A 25,991-nucleotide genomic window follows, 5' to 3' on the forward strand; every position below is an offset into this window, starting at 1 on the left:
TTACATTCAAGGAGGAATAGGCACTGTAACCACTATTATCAATTACCTGCAAAAATCCCAAAGTATTTAGTTTCTGTGTTAATCCCTGCAGTTTATAAAAAATTGTACAATAACTGTTAAGGTTTATGTGATTACAAAATTAATTAGTTCACAGAGAGGCTAACATATTTTTTATAAATTTAACATACTTGCATATTAATGATTTTATTTTTTATTCAAGGTATTTTCTGGTTAATTTCAGAGACTCTTGGAAAGTCTATTACATTATTTACTAAAGCAGGAATTACAGACAAAAAGTAGGAATGTGGATTCAGATTTGATTTTGGGAAGTCAATTTCTGGGCCACCGGAAATGATGTAAACTGCGCAAGAGAAGACCTATGTGGATCAGGATTTAGTTTTACAAGTGTTGGCTGCAGTAAGCAGGATCTGCTCGGTGAGTTTACAAAATTTAGAGAATTAACTTCGTGCATATTCGCTGCTCAGATTGGCAAAACAAAATGCATGCCTTGTTTGTTTTTTCTCCTGTCTTTCAGCTGCCGAAAGATTTAGGATCTCATCCCCTTCGGCTCTAATTGGAAGCACGGCACTCAGGATTATGACAGCAGTTGTGCAGAGATGAGGATATCTTGAAGCATCAGTGTGAAAGAAGATTATTCAATCAACCACAATGGACTATCAACGGAAAAAGAAACTGACATATTTCACCATCGGACTCATTTTTCTTTTTAGTGGCGTGGAATATGGTAAGAAGTTGAATTGCTCACTGACGCTCAATGTTTGGGGGCGAGGAAAAAAGGTGAAAATGAAATCAGGGTTTCAATAGTCAGGGTTCATGTCTGAAAAAGTGTTCTAAGTTCGTATTTGTGTGTTTAAATTATTCATTTTACATAATAGTTAAATAAAAACACATGACAGTTATACCATTATTCATTTAACCAGCCAATAACCAGTCCAAAGGCCTGGAATATGATGTCATCATACATTAAGTTATATTAAATGGCTTTATCTTTGATTGCCACATCACAACGTGGATATTTATCCAATTTTGTTGACCGTTTTTATCTGAAACTACAGATAAATCTGTAAAAAAAAACAATGCAAAAAGCATTTTATTGCTGTTTTCAATCTTGTTTCTGGCCTACAGACTCTATTAGAACATGAATTTAAAGTAGAACTGTGGCTAAAAAATGCAACCCAATCTTTTTTAACACAAAATAAAGATATCAGACATCACATACTGATACTAACTGTCTTTAGGCTTTGAAACAAAAGTTTGAGCTATGGACTTTGCCTGGGCCATTGCAACACTTTGACGTCTTACTTTTTCAGTCATTATCCTCTAGTTTTGCTGCTGTGATTTGGATCATTGTCTTGTTGCATGGCCCAATTTGGTGCCAGCTTCAGCTGTTAGACACAAATGTTGAGGTAATGACTGCAAGAAGCCTAAATCCTGTGGCTGAAAAGCAAATTTAAATGATATATCCTTCAATATATCTAAATATGTCTCACTGGATGTTACCTATCTGTTTCTATGGAAGCAGTAAGGCTGTGCTTAGTTTCTTTTATGCAACACATCTGCACTTTGGCTTATTCTTTGTGAAATTCGAAACCTAGTATGAACTACATATTTTCATCAGCCTTTCTTATTTTTCTTTCCTGAAAGGTAATACTTTAGTGAGTCTGTGTAGATTGTAAAATGTCTTTGATTATAGAGAAAATGATTTCAGGGCCAAAGCTCTAAGTCACATTTATTCTCTACTGTCCTCTCCTGTTGCATTAGGAATTTTTTGTTTCTCTCTTATGACAGCAACATAGGTTAAAATATAAAATCTGAAGCACTGGGATTTTTAATTCAGTTGGGCTAAAATTTTATTTTCCAGTGATTATGATTGACTGTAGATAAACTTTCTAAAAAGTACCAAAGGCATTTGCCAACATTGTTCAATATGCAATTTCAAAATCCTCAGTTCATATTTAATAAGGAGATACATAAGTAAAAGCTTTAGGAAATTGTAAAATGGTTCCTCAGCTGGGAGGAAGTTGATCCATCTGTTTGGGAGCAAAACAGAAGCCCCAACTGTGGAAACCTTCAGTGAACTGGAGTTTGCTCAAAAGCCCAAACCCAGTTTTACATCAATGGTAACTTGGAGACGACCATCCAAGAAATAGGGCCCTTATTTAAAAAATACCTTATTGCTCCACTTAATTGTTGACGTTTCAGTTGACATTAAACTACTTTCTTTGGACTACTATTTTTGAAGGGTTTTACAGATGGATGAGAACAAATTTATTCGACTGAGTTATTCATGGGTAGTGCTTGTGTTTGGAACTGTTTGGCTTATGGAAATGGGAAATTGGGAAAAATGAACTGCTGGATTAAAGTTGGCTATCTCAGAATTCTTAGGAACTAACTTGAACCATCATCTAGTTCAATAGTTCACATTTTTTCACCGGCAGTAAGGGATGCTGTTAAGTTGAAGAAGGAGTCCTATCGGCTGTGGTTGGCTTGTGGGACTCCTGAGGCGGCTGACGGGTACCGTGAGGCCAAGCGTGCTGCGGCCCGGGCTGTGGCAGAGGCAAAAACTCGGGCCTGGGAAGAGTTCGGTGAGGCCATGGAGAAGGACTACCGGTTGGCCTCGAAGCGATTCTGGCAAACTGTCCGGCGCCTCAGGAGGGGGAAGCAGTGCTTTGCCAACACTGTTTATAGTGGGGGCGGGAGGCTGATGACCTCGACTGAGGACATTATCGGGCGGTGGAAGGAGTACTTCGAGGATCTCCTCAATCCTGACATCACGCATTCCGTGGTGGAAACAGAGGCTGGGGACTCGGGGTTGGATTCTTTCATCACCCAGGCTGAAGTCACTGAGGTGGTTAAAAAGCTCCGCGGTGGCAAGGCTTCGGGGGTGGATGAGCTCCGCCCTGAGTACCTCAAGTGTCTGGATGTTGTAGGGCTGTCATGGTTGACACGCCTCTTCAACATTGCGTGGCGGTCGGGGACAGTGCCTCTAGACTGGCAGACTGGGGTGGTGGTCCCCCTTTATAAGAAGGGGGACCGGAGGGTGTGTTCCAACTACAGGGGGATCACACTCCTCAGCCTCCCTGGTAAGGCCTGGTAAGGAGAGTCCGACCGAAAGTCGAACCTCGGCTTCAGGAGGAACAGTGTGGTTTTCGTCCCAGCCGTGGAACACTGGACCAGCTCTATACCCTCTACAGGGTGCTCGAGGGTTCATGGGAGTTTGCCCAACCGGTTCACATGTGTTTTGTGGACCTGGAGAAGGCATTCAACTGTGTCCCTCGTGATGCCCTGTGGGGGGTGCTCCAGGAGTATGGAATCGGTGGCCCTTTATTAGGGGCCATCCGGTCCCTGTACGAGCGGAGCAGGAGTTTGGTCCGCATTGCCGGCACTAAGTCGGACCTGTTCCCAGTGCATGTTGGACATGCTGCCCTTTGTCGCCGGTCCTGTTCATAACTTTTATGGACAGGATTTCTAGACGCAGCCAAGGGCCGGAGGGGGTCTGGTTTGGAGACCAGTGGATTTCGTCTCTTCTTTTTGCGGATGACGTGGTCCTGCTGGCCCCCTCTAGCCAAGACCTACAGCATGCGCTGTGGCGGTTCGCAGCCGAGTGTGAAGCGGCTGGGATGAGGATCAGCTCCTCCAAGTCCGAGGCCATGGTACTCGACCGGAAAAGGGTGGCTTGTCCTCTTCAGGTTGGAGGGGAGTTCCTGCCTCAAGTGGAGGAGTTTAAGTATCTCGGGGTCTTGTTCACGAGTGAGGGAAGAATGGAGCGGGAGATCGACAGACGGATCGGTGCAGCTGCCACAGTAATGGGGGCGCTGTGCCGGTCCATTGTGGTGAAGAGAGAGCTGAGCCGAAAAGCAAAGCTCTCAATTTACTGGTCGGTCTACGTTCCTACCCTCACCTATGGCCATGAACTTTGGGTCATGACCGAAAGAACGAGATCACGGATACAAGCGGCTGAAATGAGCTTCCTCCGTAGGGTGGCCGGGCACTCCCTTAGAGATAGGGTGAGGAGCTCGGCCATCCGGGAGGAGCTCGGAGTAGAGCCGCTGCTCCTCCACATTGAGAGGAGCCAGTTGAGGTGGCTCGGGCATCTATACCGGATGCCTCCTGGACGCCTTCCTCGGGAGGTGTTCCAGGCACGTCCCACCGGGAGGAGGCCCAGGGGACGGCCCAGGACACGCTGGAGGGACTATGTCTCTCGGCTGGCCTGGGAACGCCTTGGGCTCCCCCTGGAGGAGCTGGAGGAGGTGTCTGGAGAGAGGGACGTCTGGGCGTCTCTGCTGAGTCTGCTGCCCCCGCGACCCGGTCCTGGATAAGCGGAAGACGACGAACGAACAAAAATTTTTTCAGGTTCCAACCTAAAAAATAACAGTGGAAAAGACTCATAATCTTGACTATCCTTTGATTATGCTACGGAGTAGGTCTGCATGATATTAGAAAATCATGTGATAAAGATATGATTGTAAAATGTGATGTCTATCAGTTGAGATAAATCCACAGTTATTCACAAATATTGGTTAAAAGGCTGAATATTTTACTTGCAGGCAAAATATGCATATTTATGACAGCTCTTCTGATATTAATCACTTATACACTTGTGTTGGGGTGAGGATATATTCTCTATACAGGTCCTTCTCAAAATATTAGCATATTGTGATAAAGTTCATTATTTTCCATAATGTCATGATGAAAATTTAACATTCATATATTTTAGATTCATTGCACACTAACTGAAATATTTCAGGTCTTTTATTGTCTTAATACGGATGATTTTGGCATACAGCTCATGAAAACCCAAAATTCCTATCTCACAAAATTAGCATATCATTAAAAGGGTCTCTACACGAGCTATGAACCTAATCATCTGAATCAACGAGTTAACTCTAAACACCTGCAAAAGATTCCTGAGGCCTTTAAAACTCCCAGCCTGGTTCATCACTCAAAACCCCAATCATGGGTAAGACTGCCGACCTGACTGCTGTCCAGAAGGCCACTATTGACACCTTCAAGCAAGAGGGTAAGACACAGAAATAAATTTCTGAACGAATAGGCTGTTCCCAGAGTGCTGTATCAAGGCACCTCAGTGGGAAGTCTGTGGGAAGGAAAAAGTGTGGCAGAAAACGCTGCACAACGAGAAGAGGTGACCGGACCCTGAGGAAGATTGTGGAGAAGGGCCGATTCCAAACCTTGGGGGACCTGCGGAAGCAGTGGACTGAGTCTGGAGTAGAAACATCCAGAGCCACCGTGCACAGGCGTGTGCAGGAAATGGGCTACAGGTGCCGCATTCCCCAGTCCTGGGCTACAGAGAAGCAGCACTGGACTGTTGCTCAGTGGTCCAAAGTACTTTTTTTGGATGAAAGCAAATTCTGCATGTCATTCGGAAATCAAGGTGCCAGAGTCTGGAGAAAGACTGGGGAGAAGGAAATGCCAAAATGCCAGAAGTCCAGTGTCAAGTACCCACAGTCAGTGATGGTCTGGGGTGCCGTGTCAGCTGCTGGTGTTGGTCCACTGTGTTTCATCAAGGGCATGGTCAATGCAGCTAGCTATCAGGAGATTTTGGAGCACTTCATGCTTCCATCTGCTGAAAAGCTTTATGGAGATGAAGATTTCATTTTTCAGCACGACCTGGCACCTGCTCACAGTGCCAAAACCACTGGTAAATGGTTTACTGACCATGGTATCACTGTGCTCAATTGGCCTGCCAACTCTCCTGACCTGAACCCCATAGAGAATCTGTGGGATATTGTGAAGAGAACGTTGAGAGACTCAAGACCCAACACTCTGGATGAGCTAAAGGCCGCTATCGAAGCATCCTGGGCCTCCATAAGACCTCAGCAGTGCCACAGGCTGATTGCCTCCATGCCACGCCGCATTGAAACAGTCATTTCTGCAAAAGGATTCCCGACCAAGTATTGAGTGCGTAACTGTACATGATTATTTGAAGGTTGACGTTTTTTTGTATTAAAAACACTTTTCTTTTATTGGTCGGATGAAATATGCTAATTTTGAGATAGGAATTTTGGGTTTTCATGAGCTGTATGCCAAAATCATCCGTATTAAGACAATAAAATACCTGAAATATTTCAGTTAGTGTGCAATGAATCTAAAATATATGAATGTTAAATTTTCATCATGACATTATGGAAAATAATGAACTTGATCACAATATGCTAATTTTTTGAGAAGGACCTGTATAATAAGGTTTTCTAGAAACGGGCGCTTTTCTGTGATTGCAAGAATATTCTCTGAGATATCAGAGACCATGTTACTGGTATCAATCATAACTTCTGTGTTTTTCTTGTTGCAGAAGTTTTTAATCCCATCCACAGCTGTGTTACTTACTATTAGGGTTCTTGGTCTGGTGGGGAACTTTTTCTCTGGCAATTTAGGAGAAGACTTTAGAATGAAGGTTGTTCTCAAACCTTTTATTGATCTCAGAAGATGGATAGTTTTCCTGGTTTTCATTGTGTAGTGGAGCAAATCTGTTTTGGAGGGGAATTCAATAATTTCCAGCTGTCTCACTCCTATCAGTTGTTGTGACAGCAGCTCGCTGTGGAAGTCTCCTTTTCCCAAGGGAAACAGGAACATCTCTCTGTAATTCTGGCCATTCTAATTTATTTAATTGCTGAGATCTTCCAGTGAGTCGTCCACCTTGATTTTTTTGGGCATGTGCCTAAAACATGCCAGGGGGGTCTGCCTGTAGGTTTATTCTTAGTGTTCTGATTGCCGGCTGAGTTGTTGAGCTGGCTGTCACTGTTTGGGATGACAGGCAGAGTTGAATCATCGCTGTACCCCATATTCACCTCCACATTCACTTCTAGTCGATGGATTTTCATCTCCAAAACAGCCAATTTCTGTAAAGGTTTGTCAAAGTCCTCTGTGGTGAAGGAAGGCATTTTGTGCTGATTAGCTGGTGTCAACCTGTCCTGCTTTCGAGTTCAATTATAAAAGCATCAAAGTCCTTTAAAAAAATTAAAAAATAAAATAATAATAATAATCCTTGGGAGTTGCTGGTAAGTTGTTTTAGTCTAATATTTCTATAATTTTGGCTAAGAGATAAAAAGTTAGGAGTAAAAGAATGCAAGCAAGCAGGAAGCTTAGGAGAAAAGCGTCTGAGCAGGCAGGATTAGGTAAATTAGGTAGGTAGGCAAATTAGGTAGGTTGCAAAGAATGAACAAAAACAGCAAAAACACGAGAGATGAAAGAAGGGTATAAGGAAGAAAGAAAGGAAAGAAGGGCATGAGGGGAGGATTGAAGGACACAATGAAGGGAAAAGGAAGTACATAAAGAAAAAGACATGAAGACAAAGTAAAAGCACAGAATGGGAATGAGGGAGAGAAATAAAGGACACAAAAGGACAGAATGAATGAAGAATAGAAGGAAAAAATGAAGGAATAAGCATGGAGATAAGAGAAAAAGGTAAAAAAGGACAAGGAAGCACAATATTTAGAACATTAGGAAAGAAAGGAGGCAGGACACATGAAAATACAGAAAGAAAATGAATGTTTATAAGGACAAAATTGGGGTAGGACACAAACAAGGGACGGAGGGAGGAAGCAATGACAACAGAAGAAAAATGGCACAAGGAGGTAAGGAAGAATACAAGGAAGAAGGGAAATGAGGAAAGGACAGAAAAAAAGAACAGGAGAGACATAGACTACAGAAGGAATGACAAAAAGGTTTATACAAGGAATGACATAAAAAAGAAAGGGTAGAAGGAAAGATCCAACATTCAAACGATGGGACTGATAGTGTCTGGAAATACAAAATCATTCCATATTCTATCCAGAGCTAAAAAACAAAATCAAAATCAAATCCCATACCAGACTGCAAAGAAACCCTGGTAAATAGACACCAAACCAGAATATAAAAATATTACCCAGGTTGATCATCTGTTGACCATTGTTTTTATAAAATATTTATTTACAAATGTTTGAAAATGAGATGGCAACAGGTCTTTTTTGTCAGTCTTCAGTCTGACTTACAGCTCCGTAGAAGTATTTTTTATGAATTAACACAAATAAAAAAAATTTCTAAAATATTTTCTCAGTAGGATCCATGTTCTACGTCTGTAAATCATGAATTTACAGAAATATGTGAATTTCACCATGACTTCAAAGACGGCTAACGATAGCTGACAGTGGGTGGGTGGGCAAGAAGAATGGTGTTCAGAAGGCCAGCTTTTTCATAAGAAGGTAGACCCTGGAGTCTACTTCAAAGCCGTGAAGGTTGTTGGCGTCTCCCTGCAGCCTCATAAGCAGGCCTCCATAAGACACATAGGCAGAGCTGAAATAAGCACATCAGTGGAAGTAGGTTAAAACAGTAACTTTTTTTATTGCAGTCAAATTAGTTGAAATTGTGCCATATTGTCATGTGCCGTTCATACTTTGTATTATAGATACTGAAGTACACTTTAAAATGACTTGTTAATTTCCCGACCAGACATTTCTACTGTATTATCAGTTTACTTACAGACGTGTCGCGGCTTCTGTTGAAGTTTCGTCACCTTCAATCTTGTAAACCTTTCCATACATCACATACTCAAACTGGTCTGCTCTACAAAATCAAATGTAACAGTGAGTCTGAACCTCAGCAAAAAGCATGGTGTTGCAATATTTTATTAATATGTAGAAATGTATGCGGTGCAAAATGTCCTACCGAGACGGTCGATCATCCTGAGGGTTGTACTCTCCATCATCTGGTGTTCCATCCTCATATAACGTGCTGGCAATTACCAGTCTGAACTTGTCACCTTAATAAAATAGACAATGACATCAGCTGATAATGACATTATAGTGTTGACAGATAGCTTGGTGTATAAAAAGTACACTCAAAACAGTTCCTAAGCTTTGTGTTTAGCCAGATACAATTATTTCTAAATGTGTGCGGCCCCGGGGCCATTTACGTCCCCTGGACCGATTTTGTGTGGTCCCCAACTCCAATTCAATAACGATATAAACTTGGCCTGTTTGCACTGGTGGTTGATTCACATGGAGACATTTCATTTTTAATCAGGGCAATATTATTACTGACCATTTTAAATCTTCTTTCAAGGGAAAAATTTAAAATACAACACATCTGTCCAGTGACTTCTACTCAAAAGCATACTTTGGTTCATCCAAATCTGCTTTTAATTTATTACACTTGGATAAATAAAAACAAATATGACTCAAAAGTGTGACACAAATCCTGTTCTTATTGCCCAGAATTGAGTAAAAAAATAATTTTTTCCAATTTTCAATTGAGCCCAAATTTGCAAACTGAATGCCTTTCTTTTATTGAGGGAGCATGCAATAACGCTTTTTGAGTTTTGGATCTACAATTATTTACACATTCCTTAACTAAAAAAAAAAAAGTTGACTACTTAATTTTTTATTTAAATATCGCATGCTTAATTTATTGTTGAGCTGGTTAAAAAAAAATCCCATTTAAGTTTTTGTGATAATAGTTTTTTTTATTATATTTTTTTGGCTCAAGAGTACTTTTGACTTGAAAACTTTGGCCCACATGACATGTGGTGTCCAAAAGGTTTGGACACCCCTGAGTTAACGTCTTACCAAGATCAACAGGGTATATCTGAATGTTCACATCCAAGATGAGGTCCATCTTGAAAGATTCACTTTCACAATGTAGTCGTGACACTAAAAAAAAAAGAAGAAAAATAATAGAAAAACAACATTCAAGTGCTACAATAAAATTACTCTAGCAACAAGATAACCAGAGTGTAAATATGTTTGGTGAGCCACACTTTCAAACATTATCCAGAGCTTGCCGTCTCAGTTTTCTAGAGGATTTAAATTTTTTGCCTTTAGAAAGTAGGTGCTCCAATAGATTTTCCACCCAGTCCTCACTCTTGACCCTTTTATTGCTTTTTATTTTGTTGTTTTGTTTATTCAGACCACCAGTGAATGGGTTTAATGCTATAACAGCTTGGTTTAGACAAACATATGGAAGCCCCCGAAATCAAACCAGAGACAAGATCAACAAATTCAGGAAACATGTAAATAACTGAAGGGTGTTGGCCTTATTCTGTGCTTTTGTTTCATATAAGTGTAGGTTTTTAATCTCATCAATCCTACCTCTGTCAAACTTCTTCCCATCTGGATCGATGTCTTTTACATCAAATATATCTTCAAACAGAATTCCAGCCATCTCGTTGTAGTCTGACTTTGTAAAAGAGATCAAATAAATAAAATTAAAGTAATGATTTTAGGACGTCTGGTAGAAGATTTTGTGCACAAATAACAGGACACACACAACACAACATTGTTTTATAAACCATATAGAACGTGGCAGAAATACATTCACAGAAATGCATAGAGGGTCTAAAAATGTTCATTCCAGGTTTTTGGTGTTTGTTGCCATATAACCACAACTTTTGCTCTCGTGTTCAAGCTACATGCTAATCTTAGCACGAGGTTCGCATAATTTTTTTCATACTTACCGCAAACGATGTTCTTAAAACAGGTTATAAACTAAATAAAGCCACGGCCACTCGGTTCTGTTAAAAGGCACCAAGTGTTGAGTATTAGCGCCGAATTTTTTAATTACGTATGATTTCATTCATTACTATCTAAACCATAATATACCGCGGAGGAACCATGTGCTCAACCTTCGACACGAAAAACTACCACTTCCGGGTAAGAAAAATTAAAAGAAAAGAAGAAGACTGGTGTTTAAAATGACAAATGACATTGCATATTACAAATAAGCCATCACGTTTAGAGATATTAATAAAATATTGACAAATATGAATTAACCTTAAATACTGAAAATAATCTTTGCAGTTTGGCATTATAAGTTACGTTCTTGGAGGCAATCAGCCTGTGGCACTGCTGAGGTCTTATGGAGGCCCAGGATGCTTCGATAGCGGCCTTTAGCTCATCCAGAGTGTTGGGTCTTGAGTCTCTCAACGTTCTCTTCACAATATCCCACAGATTCTCTATGGGGTTCAGGTCAGGAGAGTTGGCAGGCCAATTGAGCACAGTGATACCATGGTCAGTAAACCATTTACCAGTGGTTTTGGCACTGTGAGCAGGTGCCAGGTCCTGCTGAAAAATGAAATCTTCATCTCCATAAAGCTTTTCAGCAGATGGAAGCATGAAGTGCTCCAAAATCTCCTGATAGCTAGCTGCATTGACCCTGCCCTTGATAAAACACAGTGGACCAACACCAGCAGCTGACACGGCACCCCAGACCATCACTGACTGTGGGTACTTGACACTGGACTTCTGGCATTTTGGCATTTCCTTCTCCCCAGTCTTCCTCCAGACTCTGGCACCTTGATTTCCGAATGACATGCAGAATTTGCTTTCATCCAAAAAAAGTACTTTGGACCACTGAGCAACAGTCCAGTGCTGCTTCTCTGTAGCCCAGGTCAGGCGCTTCTGCCGCTGTTTCTGGTTCAAAAGTGGCTTGACCTGGGGAATGCGGCACCTGTAGCCCATTTCCTGCACACGCCTGTGCACGGTGGCTCTGGATGTTTCTACTCCAGACTCAGTCCACAGCTTCCGCTGGTCCCCCAAGGTCTGGAATCGGCCCTTCTCCACAATCTTCCTCAGGGTCCGGTCACCTCTTCTCGTTGTGCAGCGTTTTCTGCCACACTTTTTCCTTTCCACAGACTTCCCACTGAGGTGCCTTGATACAGCACTCTGGGAACAGCCTATTCGATCAGAAATGTCTTTCTGTGTCTTACCCTCTTACTTGAGGGTGTCAATAGTGCCCTTCTGGACAGCAGTCAGGTCGGCAGTCTTACCCATGATTGGGGTTTTGAGTGATGAACCAGGCTGGGAGTTTTAAAGGCCTCAGGAATCTTTTGCAGGTGTTTAGAGTTAACTCGTTGATTCAGATGATTAGGTTCATAGATCGTTTAGAGACCCTTTTAATGATATGCTAATTTTGTGAGATAGGAATTTTGGGTTTTCATGAGCTGTATGCCAAAATCATCCGTATTAAGACAATAAAAGACCTGAAATATTTCAGTTAGTGTGCAATGAATCTAAAATATATGAATGTTAAATTTTCATCATGACATTATGGAAAATAATGAACTTTATCACAATATGCTAATATTTTGAGAAGGACCTGTATATTGTGCAGCCTTTAGTCAGTTAAAGAGGAATTTATTAACAACACAGGTTTACCAATGTTTTATATTTCTTTTAGCACTGGTAGCATAAATATACTTCACCAGTATAATTTCTGTCATCTAGTTTGATTTCTGAAGAGGATTGCAAGACCCCTCACCACTTGATTTCTGACACTGACATTGGGAACCACTGATCTAGACATTTAAACCTGGACTTCATCGGTTAGCCAATGAAAGCAACCCCTGAAAAAAATTGTTCGTCATTGAGTGGCTAAAGCAAGATAATATTGAGATTCAGACTTAGCTGCTCCTGAAAGAGACTAAAGACAGAGTTTGAGGTAGAAAACCCAACTAATTCTGCCTCTTCTGCAAAAAGAAATGCTAAAATGGAATTTTTGAAACAAATTTCAGCAGCTTCTTGTTAGCAGTCAAAGTATCTGGTCATATTCCAAACTGCTAAATGAAATTTAACAGAATATTTGTACTATATTTACATTTTTGAGGCATTTTTGAGTCAGACAGATTTTATAATGCCCACGAGGATCAGTAGAACAGTAGTCTTGTGATAATAGTGCAGAATAGTAATAGTCTCAAGACAGGTCTGCATGTTCTGTAATGAGAGAAATAAATGAAACTCCAATTTTGCTCAGGTATTAGCAAATATTCATGTCCATGATGATGACTGTGCTTGGTTAGAACAACTGTTTCACACACTTATCTCTCTTCTAGTGACAACGGCTTTTCCCAGATTTCAAGAGAGTTCGAGTAATCACTTCCTCTATTTCATTCACTGTCAGCGGGATTTATTGAGTGTCATCTGACTCCGCCATTGAGTTTAGATTGTATTTGCCCTGGATCATCTTTTGTCTGTGTGATAATCCAACTGGAGGCATTGGTGGAGATGAAGAACCAATTATTTTGCCAAAAGTTTGACTACTGTTCAGCGGAATTTTATTTGATAAGATTTAATGTTGCAACACAATCACATCAACCAGCCAGTTTAATCCTCTTCTCTTCTAATCTCTGTTTATGTTGATATTCAGTAAAACAGAACAGTTGATAGTTTGACACAAATAGACTTGGATTTTTAGGGAAAATTGTTCTGCAGACATCTGTAAAGACTTTTTCATAATTTATTTAATATTATCATGATGAATAATTCCAAGTCTACATTTAGAACAACGCTTCAAATTATGCAATTTATAATGGTATTATATTTTGATAACCAGATTTTTTTTTTTGGGCTATTCAACATAAATGCTTTGCTTTTTTCCCCAGAAAACTATATGAGAATTAATATTAGAAAATCCCTTTATGTCTCTTCAGCTGTTATATTACCCACAATATGGAGGTATCTGCAGACTTTAGAGGCAGACCCTTATTTCCTGGGTTTGGCCCTGTCAGCATTCAGTCTGAGCGGGCTTCTGTCAGGACCACTGTTTGGATACTGGTCCGACAGGACAAGGACCACGAAGAAAATCATTTTGTTTTCCAACCTTTTTGAGATAATTGGTAAGTCCTAATTGGCCACAAAGTATTACATTTATGTTGTTTGCTTGATTTGTAGCTACAAGTATTAACAATATTTACCAATTACTTATGGAATCAGATTTAGAGATTACATTTTTTGAACAGGTCTTAACCACTTGATCATGTATTGATATTTGTAATAGCATTTGGAAAAATGCATAAAGTTTCTTGTTTTCTTGTCACCTTGATATTAAGTCCCCAGTTCCATATATTATACTCACTGCTCTAGATTGCTCTAGATTACAAATGAAACTGTTTTCAGTTGTCTCTAACCCATCAGTAAAAACTACTATATGTTCAGATTCTAATACTATTTTAACTGTATTTCATTTTTATGCCTTTTACAGGTAATTTTATGTACTTCATGGGCTACTCCAAGTGGCTTTTACTGTCGAGTAGACTGGTAGCAGGTAAGACTTCCTGCATGTTAAATGGCTATTAAAATAATTTCTAGGGCTAGAAAATGCTTTATGATTTACAATAAGGTCACCTAACAAATATTTTTATCAATGAAAATCTTTGGGAGTGGTTGTATTTGAGGTAACTTATATAATTTGTAAACATTGCCACAAGCCTCATGTGGTATTTGTTTAAAAAGCATGTAAAGGGTTTTGAAAAGGTATTTGTCCCTTTACAGATTTCCTTTTTTTTTTTTTTTTTTCTGTTACACTTAAATATTTAGATCAATCAAATTTTACAATTAGACATACAAAATGCTGTTTTCAGATTATTTCATTTATTTAGGGAACAAAACTAGCCAGACCAACCCAACCCTTTATAAAAAATAATAATAATAATAAACGCTCCCAGGCCTCATTACTGCCAGACCTGTAGCATCAAGAAATTATCTAAATAGAAACTTTCGGACTGCATGAAGTAGACTTTTGATAAAATGAAATCAACCCAGCATTTTAGACAAAGAACATGTTATTGACAGTCAAACATAGTGGTGATAGTGTGATGTTCCTTGCCTTTTTTGCTCGTTTAAGATCTAAACATCTTGTCGTCATTGAGGGAACCAAAAATTATTTTGTCTAGCAGAAAACCTGAAGGAAAATTGCCGTCTCGCCATCAGTGTGTGAACTCCTGCTCAAGAGCAACTTGAGTTAAGCAGCGGGATAGTGATCCAAAGCATACCAGAAAGTCTACTTTTGAATTGCTGAAACACACAGAAAAAAAAATCACAATCAAGATATTAGATTGGTCAGTTCAGTCTAAATCTGATCCTGACCTTAAACCAGGTATTTATTCGTGAAAAACCTGCAGTGTGGCTAAATTAAAACAATTCTAAAAAGAAGAGTGTGCCATATTCCTCTACAGTGATATAAAATACTTGATGCCAGTAAATGCAAATGCCTAATGGTAGACGTTGCTGCCAAAGGTGGCATAAGTAATTATTAGGTTTAGGGGGCAAGTACTTTTCCACATATGGCCAGGTTGTATTTCAGCAAAAGTACAGAAAGATGAAAGGATGAAATTACCAGTATCATATGTGTTACTTCTAGAAAACGTTGAAAGTTGCAGGAAACATTTAAGGGGATAATTTGCCCACCTTGATAAATTTCCAAACAGACCAAAAGAGATTCAGTATTGCTTTTAATATGCAGTGCCTTCAGCATTTAATGCCTAATCACTATTAAATGTGCATACTTACTGAGCTTTTGCTATGATTCCTAACTTTATGAGCTTGGCATAATGCTGGTTTTGTTTCAGTTATGGATCACACAAAACGAAGCTTCGCATCTTCAAGAACTCTAAATAAATGGCATATTTGGATTATATTGAATGGATTTTTAGACCATTCCCCTGTCTTTGCTATTGATCCCTATCAAATACCTACATTTTCAACCTCAAGTTAACGCATAACCCTTTGAAATTCAACTATGATCAGTGCTAATGTGTTATTGCTTATGTGTCTAATGTAATATCATAGTAATATGCCAAGTTACATGGTATGATTCTGATTTATTGGTGGAAAAGCTGGAATGTTATTGTAATGTGAGCACTTCCCCTCAGATCACCTTGCAGATATTTCATATTCTAAATAACTCATAGCAAATCAGACAAACACGAGAACTTTTCCATTATTTTTTCAGGCATTGGTACAGGTGCTGGCTCATCAATCTTTGGCTTCCTGTCCAGAAGCACTGCTTCAGAGGACCGGGCCACAGTATTTGCTGCAGTCATGGTTTGTCGACAGGCCGGGCTTCTGATTGGTTTGTGCTACTGTGCTTTGCTATAATGTTACAAAATTATGATTTTTATGAGTTTTATTTGGATCATTTTTAATAAAGTTTCAACTAAATCAAGGCCAGAATCTGTAAATGAAGTGAAATTTTTCATTTTTATGTTCTACGTAGGTCCTGCATTCAATATCTTTCTGAGACTCTGTGACTTCCATCTTGGTCCTTTTGTTGTCAACAAATATACTGCACCAGGGGTAAGGATTAAAATAAGATAGATTGTGCTGTCCGTAGAGCCAGCCTAAGCATCCGGGGATCGGGCCGCTGAGGTCTCCACCTTCGTCCGCCACCCAATCCTCTTTGCACCGGTCCCTCACGGTGCCATCACGCATTCCGTGGTGGAAACAGAGGCTGGGGACTCGGGGTTGGACTCTTTCATCACCCAGGCTGAAGTCACCGAGGTGGTTAAAAAGCTCCGCGGTGGCAAGGCTTCGGGGGTGGATGAGATCCGCCCTGAGTACCTCAAGTCTCTGGATGTTGTTGGGCTGTCATGGTTGACATGCCTCTTCAACATTGCGTGGCGGTCGGGGACAGTGCCTCTGGACTAGCAGACTGGGGTGGTGGTCCCCCTTTATAAGAAGGGGGACCGGAGGGTGTGTTCCAACTACAGGGGGATCACACTCCTCAGCCTCCCTGGTAAGGCCTACGCCAGGGTATTGGAGAGGAGAGTCCGACCGATAGTTGAACCTCGGCTTCAGGAGGAGCAATGTGGTTTTCGTCCCAGCCGTGGAACACTGGACCAGCACTATACCCTCTACAGGGTGCTCGAGGGTTCGTGGGAGTTTGCCCAACCGGTTCACATGTGTTTTGTGGACCTGGAGAAGGCATTCGACTGTGTCCCTCGTGATGCCCTGTGGGGGGTGCTCCAGGAGTATGGAATCGGGGGCCCTTTATTAGGGGCCATCCGGTCCCTGTACGAGCGGAGCAGGAGTTTGGTCCGCATTGCCGGCACTAAGTCGGACCTGTTCCCAGTGCATGTTGGACTCCGGCAGGGCTGCCCTTTGTCACCGGTCCTGTTCATAACTTTTATGGACAGGATTTCTAGATGCAGCCAAGGGCCGGAGGGGGTCTGGTTTGGGGACCAGTGGATTTCGTCTCTTCTTTTTGCAGATGACGTGGTCCTGCTGGCTCCCTCTAGCCAAGACCTACAGCATTCGCTGTGGCGGTTCGCAGCCGAGTGTGAAGCGGCTGGGATGAGGATCAGCTCCTCCAAGTCCGAGGCCATGGTACTCGACCGGAAAAGGGTGGCTTGTCCTCTTCAGGTTGGAGGGGAGTTCCTGCCTCAAGTGGAGGAGTTTAAGTATCTCGGGGTCTTGTTCACGAGTGAGGGAAGAATGGAGCGGGAGATCGACAGACGGATCGGTGCGGCTGCCACAGTAATGGGGGCACTGTGCCGGTCCATTGTGGTGAAGAGAGAGCTGAGCCGAAAAGCAAAGCTCTCAATTTACTGGTCGGTCTACGTTCCTACCTTCACCTATGGCCATGAACTTTGGGTCATGACCGAAAGAACGAGATCACGGATACAAGCGGCTGAAATGAGCTTCCTCCGTAGGGTGGCCGGGCACTCCCTTAGAGATAGGGTGAGGAGCTCGGCCATCCGGGAGGGGCTCGGAGTAGAGCCGCTGCTCCTCCACATCGAGAGGAGCCAGTTGAGGTGGCTCGGGCATCTATACCGGATGCCTCCTGGACGCCTTCCTCGGGAGGTGTTCCAGGCACGTCCCACCGGGAGGAGGCCCAGGGGACGGCCCAGGACACGCTGGAGGGACTATGTCTCTCGGCTGGCCTTGGAACGCCTTGGGCTCCCCCTGGAGGAACTGGAGGAGGTGTCTGGAGAGAGGGACGTCTGGGCGTCTCTGCTGAGTCTGCTGCCCCCGCGACCCGGTCCTGGATAAGCGGAAGACGACGAACGAACGAACGAAGATTGTGCTGTAAACTGATTATAAACTTCCTGATGCCCAACCAAGAATTACCACTCCTCTTTTCTGCTCCCTTCAGCTGTTTATGTTTCTGTTGTGGATTCTCCTTCAACTGGCAGTGGTCTTCATGTACTGGGACTTGCCACCAATGGAAAGGAGAATGACCTACTGTAGTTCAAAAAACAATGGAGAAGAAAACGTACATGGGTTTGACGAAGACGAGGTCGAGGAGGAGGTAAGGCCACTAATAACATCCCAGGAGTTTGTGGCCTCCTACAGCTCTGTGATGACGTCCAGCCTTTCCAAATCGGCTGTCTCCAACAACTCACTGAATCACATTCACTCTTCACTTGAATCTCATGTGGCAACACCAAGCCATGAGCTCCACAGATCCTTCAGAAATTCCAGCTCATGCCAAGGTAACTGGTTGACTGTAAATATCTTTAATTGGCTAAATAAGTAGATTTTATTTTTTTAATCTCTGTTTAATAAAAATCTCAAGATTGCTGGCCGCCAAGTGTCAAATTAGTGTTTGCTTGATTTCTAGTTACAAGTTTTAACAATATTTACCAATTACTTATGGAATCAGTTTTAGGAATGTACTTTTTTAAAACTTGTCTTCACCACTTGATCAGGTATTGCTTTTGTAATAGCATTTGGAAAAATGCATAAAGTTTCCAAATCTTGTGTTCTTGTCACCTTGATCTGTCTTTACTGTTGTGTCTTTGTGTCAGAGTTTCTGAGAGAAAACGTGGTCGTGCTGCTGGTTGCTCAGTTCATCACCCTTTTCAATCAAACAGTGCTGGAGGTGCACCAAAGTTACACAAATCCAACAATCATGTGACGTTAACACAAAAAAAAGTTCTCTCTATATGAGTACAAACAAAATGATGTGATACTGTTTGGAGTTACAAAGATGTCTGCCTTCAGTACAACCTGCTGTACCCTTAACAAATCAGTGTCAGAACGAACAGACATTGTTTACTTTTGTACCAGGTGCTTCTCAATAAATTAGAATATCACATATAACATATTTCAGCCAACAGTGAAAATCATATATTTTAAGGATTTGTTGCACACAAAGTGATATATTTCTGGTGTTACTTTGTTTTATTTGGGCAGTCATAGTTTATGGCGTAATAGTATATTGCATAAGACCAGTTAAGTCCATTATGTGCGCTCCATACTTGGTCTGGGGTCTTTTTGCATGAATTACTGTATTGATGTGGTGTGATATGGAGGCTGCACTCATATTGTACTTAATTAAGTGCAATGGGCCAACATCAGCTGATGACATAGCACCCCAAATTGTCACTTTGGAAACTTCTCAATGCAAGCAACTTGGATTATGTGCCTCTCCTCAAGACTCTGGGACATTGATTTTCAGATTAAGAACAACATTTACTTTCATCTGAAAAGAGATCTTTAGACCACTGAGCAACAGTCCAGTCCTTTTTCTCCTTAGCCTTTTCTAATGTTGTCTGCAGTTCAGGAGTGGCTTAAAACGAGGATTTCCACAGTTATAGCCCGTGTTCTGGATACGTGTGTGTGTTTGTGTGTGTAATAGCACTTGAAGCACTGACTCCAGGTGTCTCCAATCCTTTAATGGGTTTTGCCTCACACTTTTCAATTTTTTCGCTGCTGTTTGTGCATGTTTTTCTACCACATTTTATCCACCAAGATATGTGAATACAGCCCAATGTTACTGGCCAGCTTCTTTAGATTTTACCTTTTGTGTCTTACCCTCATCCGAGAATAATATTATTTTTGGTTTTCATCTGCTGTAAGACATAATTAAAATAAACCAGAATTAAAATTAACCGGAACAACTGCTTGAAATATGTCATTGTGTGTAATGAATCTGTATATTTTGAGCTTAAATTTTTAATTGAGTTGGCGAAATGCTATAAATTAAATTTTTTATTATATTCTAATTCTTTGAGATGTACCTGTACTTTAATAGATGACAATAATAAATATGTGAAATCCCAGCTTAGTACACCAGCTTAGCAAACTTTGACTTGCTCTAGGAAAAAAAAGATCAGACATTTTGTGAGCATAACAAAACTTCTGTACCACATTTAATTTGCTTAAATGTTTTACTCCTGAAGAATTTTAGACTGATTTGCCTAAAATAGTTACGTGTTTTATGATTGGTTTTTTCCACAGACTATGGTGACACCCTTAACCCAAAAATATTTCAACTTCAAAGAGCTGGAAAACAGCGTGATGTACTGCCTTGGCGGTGTGGTTGTGATAGCTGGCTTCCTGTTCGTGCGCTGGCTAAGCCAGCATGTTGCAGAGCGGGTGGTCCTTGCCATTGGTCTGACCATTTGCAACATCTCCTGTATCTGGTGCCTCATCTTTCTCGCTAACCCATTAGGTAAGTCTCAGCTTGCTGTGCTTGTGCATATACTGATTGATGCTTCAAATAAAGTGCAGGAGTTTCATTATTTAGTTTGTCAAACAAGCCAATAAATACCAGTAAACTCTGAGGATCACCAGAAATGTCATTACTAATTTTAAGCCTACTGTATTTTTCTTATGTTTTCTGTAGGTGGTTTTTCATGGCAGCTGACTGAGTTCATCATCGGGGTTTTTCTGCAGGTTTTGGGTTTACCTTTTGTAGCGGTGGCCCAGGTTTCCCTCTTCTCCAAAGTTACTTCTGAGAGAAGTCAGGGTAAGGAACTGCACCATCTAGTGGATGCAAAATATCTGCTCTATTTATTTATTTCTCCATCCTACTTGCTCACTTTAATCAGTAAAATATGTTTACCTTTTCTGTCACTGATGTGTGTTTCTGTCACCGATTGTCACTACAGGCTTCAGTCAGGGAGTACGTCGCTCAGTGGGGGGTCTAGCCACCATCCTAGGACCTCTCTGGGCAGGTGGTCTGACTGAGCACATGTATGTAATGATGGGCGCAATGGTGACACTACTGGTCATGCTTACGGTAAGCAAAAAAAAAGTGTGTGTCTATATCTACACCGTTCCAAAAAATAAAAGAAACACTCAAATAACACATCCTAGATCTGAATGAATAAAATATTCTCATTGAATACTTTGTTCTGTACAAAGTTGAATGTGCTGACAACAAAATCACACAAAAATCATCAATGGAAATCAAATTTATAAACCAATGGAGGCCTGGATTTGGAGTCACACACAAAATTAAAGTGGAAAAACACACTACAGGCTGATCCAACTTTGATGTAATGTCCTTAAAACAAGTCAAAATGAGGCTCAGTATTGTGTGTGGCCTCCATGTGTCTGTATGACCTCCCTACAACGCCTGGGCATGCTCCTGATGAGACGGCAGATGGTCTCCTGAGGGATCTCCTCCCAGACCTGGACTAAAGCATCCACCAACTCCTGGACAGTCTGTGGTGCAACATGACATTGGTGGATGGGGCGAGACATGATGTCCCAGATGTGCTCAATCAGATTCAGGTCTGGGGAACGGGCGGGCCAGTCCATAGCTTCAATGTCTTCATCTTGCAGGAACTGCATTAGGAGGAACCTAGGGGCAACCGCACCAGTATATGGTCTCACAAGGGGTCTGAGGATCTCATCTCGGTACCTAATGGCAGTCAGGCTACCTCTGGAGAGCACAAAGAAATGCCACCCCACACCATTACTGACCCACTGCCAAACCGGTCATGCTGAAGGATGTTGCAGGCAGCAGATCGTTCTCCACGGTGTCTCCAGACTCTGTCACGTCTGTCACATGTGCTCAGTGTGAACCTGCTTTTTTCTGTGAAGAGCACAGGGTGACAGTGGCGAATTTGCCAATCCTGGTGTTCTCTGGCAAATGCCAAGCGTCCTTCATGGTATTGGGCTGTGAGCACAACCTCCATTTGTGGACGTCGGGCCCTCATACCATTCTCATGAAGTCGGTTTCTAACCGTTTGTGCAGACACATGCACATTTGTGGCCTGCTGGAGGTCAATTTGCAGGGCTCTAGCAGTGCTCCTCCTGTTCCTCCTTGCACAAAGGCGAAGGTACTGCTGCTGGGTTGTTGCCCTCCTACGGCCTCCTCCACATCTGGTGTACTGGCCTGTCTCCTGGTGGCGCCTCCAGGCTCTGGACACTACGCTGACAGACACAACAAACCTTCTTGCCACAGCTCGCATTGATGTGCCATCCTGGACGAGCTGCATTACCTGAGCAACTTGTGTGGGTTGTAGAGTCCATCTCATGCTACCACGAGTGTGAAAGCACCACCAACATTCAAAAGTGACCAAAACATCAGCCAGAAAGCATTGGTACTGAGAAGTGGTCTGTGGTCCCCACCTGCAGAACCACTCCTTTTATTGAGTGTATCTTGCGAACCGCCAAACATTTCCCCCTGTTGTCTAATCCATTTGCATAACAACATCTGAAACTGATTGTCAATCAGTGTTGCTTCCTAAGTGGACAGTTTGATTTCACAGACGTTTGATTTACTTGGAGTTATATTGTGTTGTTTAAGTGCTCGTACTCGTCGTCTTCCGCTTTATCTGACAGCAGACTCAGCAGAGACGCCCAGACACCTCCTCCAGCTCCTCCGGGGGGAGCCCAAGGTGTTCCCAAGCCAGCCGAGAGACATAGTCCCTCCAGCGTGTCTTGGGCCGTCCCCTGGGCCTCCTCCCGGTGGGACGTGCCTGGAACACCTCCCGAGGAAGGCGTCCAAGAGACATCCGGTATAGATGCCCAAGCCACCTCAACTGGCTCCTCTCGATGTGGAGGAGCAGTGGCTCTACTCCGAGCTCCTCCCGGATGGCCGAGCTCCTCACCCTATCTCTAAGGGAGTGCCCGACCACCCTACGGAGGAAGCTCATTTCAGTGGCTTGTATCCGAGATCTCGTTCTTTCGGTCATGACCCAAAGTTCATGGCCATAGGTGATGGTAGTAACGTAGTGTTGTGGAATTTTCTTATCAAAGCGGGTAGAAGTTGACTCATAACAAGAGAAAATCCGGACTTTGTCTTTATAAATTTTATTCAAAGGCATTCAGCGTTTGAATGACTCTGTCACTGAGGTTAGTCAGTGAAACAGAGCCCGATCAACATTTACACACAGTATTTATACCAGAACATGACAGTGTTATCTCATCTTCAAAGAGTCTGTGTTTTACTACCCTAGACCCTTCTCGGGTTCAGAGGTGACAAGGTTACCTAGGAACAACCATCTAATCTCCCCGAGGCATCACCCTAACAAATGGGCCTTAACCATTAAACTTCTGATAATGGCTTTTACAGTTTCCTCCTCTAACACAGATGTTCTGAGGAGTAAGGTAACCTAAAGGTCATACACTATGGAATGCTTAATAAAAGAATTTCCATTACTGTAGACCGACCGGTAAATCGAGAGATTTTATTTTCGGCTCAGCTCTCTCTTCACCACAACGGGCCGGCACAGTGCCCCCATTACTGCGGCAGCCACACCGATCCGTCTGTCGATCTCCCGCTCCATTCTTCCCTCACTCGTGAAAAAGACCCCAAGATACTTGAACTCCTCCACTTGAAGCAGGAACTCCCTCCAACCTGAAGAGGACAAGCCACTCTTTTCCGGTCGAGTACCATGGCCTCTGACTTGGAGGAGCTGATCCTCATCCCAGCCGCTTCACACTCGGCTGCGAACCGCCCCAGCGCATGCTGTAGGTCTTGGCTAGAGGGGGCCAGCAGGACCACGTCATCTGCAAAAAGAAGAGACAAAATCCACTGGTCCCCAAACCAGATCCCCTCCGGCCCTTGGCTGCGCCTAGAAATCCTGTCCATAAAAGTTATGAACAGGACCGATGGCAAAGGGCAGCCCTGCCGGAGTCCAACACGCACTGGGAACAGGTCCGACTTAGTGCCGGCAATGCGGACCAAACTCCTGCTCCGCTCGTACAGGGACCGGATGGCCCCTAATAAAGGGCCCCCAATTCCATACTCCTGGAGCACCCCCCACAGGGCATCACGAGGGACACAGTCGAATGCCTTCTCCAGGTCCACAAAACACATGTGAACCGGTTGGGCAAACTCCCATGAACCCTCGAGCACCCTGTAGAGGGTATAGAGCTGGTCCAGTGTTCCACAGCTGGTACGAAAACCACACTGCTCCTCCTGAAGCCGAGGTTCGACTATCGGCCGGACTCTCCTCTCCAATACCCTGGCGTAGGCCTTACCAGGGAGGCTGAGGAGTGTGATCCCCCTCTAGTTGGATCACACCCTCCGGTCACCCTTCTTATGAAGGGGGACCACCACCACAGTCTGCCAGTCCAAAGGCACTGTCCCCGTCCACCACGCAATATTGAAGAGGCATGTCCACCATGATAGCCCCACAACATCCAGAGATTTGAGGTACTCAGGGCGGATCTCATCCAACCCTGAAGCCCTGCCACCGCGGAGCTTTTTAACCACCTCGTTGACTTCAGCCTGGGTGATGAAAGAGTCCAACCCCGAGTCCCCAGCCTCTGTTTCCACCACGGAATGCGTGATGGCAGGATTGAGTAGATCCTCGAAGTACTCCTTCCACCGGCCAATAATGTCCCCAGTCGAGGTCTGCAGCCTCCCACCCCCACTGTAAACAGTGTTGGCGAAGCACTGCTTCCCCCTCCTGAGGTGCCGGATGGTTTGCCAGAATCGCTTCGAGGCCAACCGGTAGTCCTTCTCCATGGCCTCACCGAACTCCTCCCAGGCCTGAGTTTTTGCCTCTGCGACAGCCTGGGCCGCGGCACGCTTGGCCTCACGGTACCCGTCAGCTGCCTCAGGAGTCCCACAAGCCAACCACAGCCGATAGGCCTCCTTCTTCAACTTGACAGCGTCCCTTACTGCCGGTGTCCACCACCGGGCTCGGGGATTGCCGCCACGACAGGCAACGCAGACCTTATGGCCGCAGCTACAGGCAGCAGCATCAACAATAGATGCGGAGAACATGGTCCACTCGGACTCCAACATTCCCCCGGAATCTGATCAAAGCTCTCCCGGAGGTGGGAGTTGAATACATCCCTGGCCGAGGGCTCCGCCAGACGTTCCCAGCACACCCTCACTATGCACTTGGGCCTGCCAAGTCTGTCCGGCTTTCTCCTCCCACAGCGGATCCAACTCACCACCAGGTGGTGATCAGTGGACAGCTCAGCCCCTCTCTTCACCCGAGTGTCCGAAACATGCGGCCGAAGGTCTGATGATACGACAACAAAGTCGATCATTGACCTCCTGCCAGGGTGTCCTGGTGCCAAGTGCACTTATGGACACCCTTATGTTTGAACATGGTGTTCATTATGGACAACCCATGACTAGCACAGAAGTCCAATAACAAAGCACCACTCGTATTCAGATTAGGGAGGCCATTCCTCCCTTATCACGCCTCTCCAGGTGTCACTGTCGTTTCCCACGTGAGCGTTGAAGTCCCCCAGCAGAATAATGGAGTCCCCAGGAGGGATCCTATCCAGCACCCCCAACAGGGACGCCAAGAAGGCCGGGTAATCTGCACTACCGTTCGGCCTATAGGTCGAATCGACAGTCAGAGACCTATCCCCAACCCGAAGGCGCAGGGATACAAGCCTCTCATCCACTGGGGTTAACCCCAACACGAGACGGCTGAGCTGGGGGGCAACAAGCAAACCCACCCCAGCCCGCTGCTTCTCCCCGTGGGCCACTCCAAAGTAGAAGAGAGTCCAGCCCCTCTCGAGGAGAGAGGTTCCAGAGCCCACGCTGTGTGTGGAGGCGAGTCCGACTATTTCTAGTCGATATCTCCCGACCTCCCGGCCAAGCTCAGGCTCCTTCCCCCCCAGCGAGGTGACATTACACGCTCCTAGAGCCAGCCTAAGCATCCGGGGATCGGTCCGCTGAGGTCTCCACCTTTGTCTGCCGCCCAATCCTCTTTGCACCGATCCCTCACGGTTCCCCCTGCAGGTGGTGGGCCCACTGGGGGATGGCCTCGCATCTCTTGTTCGGGCTTGGCCCGGCTGGGTCCCGCGAGGAGCAACCCGGCCACCAGGCGCTCTCCGGCGAGCCCCGAGCCCAGACCTGGCTCCAGGGTGGGTCCCCGGCTCCGCCGTACCGTGCGACATCACGTGCCTCAATCTACAAGTCCTCATGAAGGATTGCTGTTGTTTAAGTGTTCCCTTTTATTTTTTTGAGCAATGTATATATACAGTGAGGAAAATAAGTGAGAGACATTATCTAAAAAAAAAGAATTCGGAAATCACAATGTATGATTTTTT

At 43.6% G+C, this 25,991-nt stretch overlaps 2 protein-coding genes across 5 annotated transcripts in view; one reads left to right on the forward strand and one right to left on the reverse strand.

Moving 5' to 3' along the window:
- Positions 1-329: 329 nt before the first annotated feature.
- The window catches only part of mfsd8l1 (major facilitator superfamily domain containing 8-like 1), a 29,699-nt gene continuing 4,037 nt past the window's right edge, over positions 330-25,991 (forward strand). Inside the window, exons 1-11 of one of the 3 annotated variants that reach the window (XM_047373895.1) lie at positions 330-435; positions 536-745; positions 13,439-13,624; positions 13,990-14,052; positions 15,739-15,858; positions 16,003-16,082; positions 17,881-18,220; positions 18,536-18,609; positions 19,971-20,184; positions 20,359-20,481; positions 20,624-20,754. In XM_047373895.1, the coding sequence (XP_047229851.1) occupies positions 670-745; positions 13,439-13,624; positions 13,990-14,052; positions 15,739-15,858; positions 16,003-16,082; positions 17,881-18,220; positions 18,536-18,609; positions 19,971-20,184; positions 20,359-20,481; positions 20,624-20,754 (1,407 nt within the window). In that variant the 5' untranslated portion in view covers positions 330-435; positions 536-669. The remainder of the gene's footprint in view (positions 436-535; positions 746-13,438; positions 13,625-13,989; positions 14,053-15,738; positions 15,859-16,002; positions 16,083-17,880; positions 18,221-18,535; positions 18,610-19,970; positions 20,185-20,358; positions 20,482-20,623; positions 20,755-25,991) is intronic. The other 2 variants (XM_047373896.1, XM_047373897.1) reach the window with 2 other exon arrangements.
- LOC124873332 (DNA-directed RNA polymerases I, II, and III subunit RPABC3) lies at positions 7,920-10,657 on the reverse strand. 2 transcript variants are annotated; one of them, XM_047373899.1, is made up of 6 exons: positions 10,469-10,657; positions 10,104-10,187; positions 9,582-9,665; positions 8,683-8,776; positions 8,497-8,580; positions 7,920-8,310 (listed from the first exon to the last, which is right to left on the reverse strand). In XM_047373899.1, the coding sequence occupies exons 2-6, from the start codon at positions 10,174-10,176 to the stop codon at positions 8,193-8,195; spliced, it is 453 nt and encodes a 150-aa protein (XP_047229855.1). In that variant the 5' UTR covers positions 10,177-10,187; positions 10,469-10,657; the 3' UTR covers positions 7,920-8,192. The 2 variants fall into 2 exon arrangements, with proteins under 2 accessions (XP_047229855.1, XP_047229856.1); XM_047373900.1 differs by having other exon boundaries at positions 10,104-10,191.

This window comes from Girardinichthys multiradiatus, chromosome 9 (genome assembly GCF_021462225.1).
Source record: "Girardinichthys multiradiatus isolate DD_20200921_A chromosome 9, DD_fGirMul_XY1, whole genome shotgun sequence".
Lineage (NCBI taxonomy): Eukaryota > Metazoa > Chordata > Actinopteri > Cyprinodontiformes > Goodeidae > Girardinichthys > Girardinichthys multiradiatus.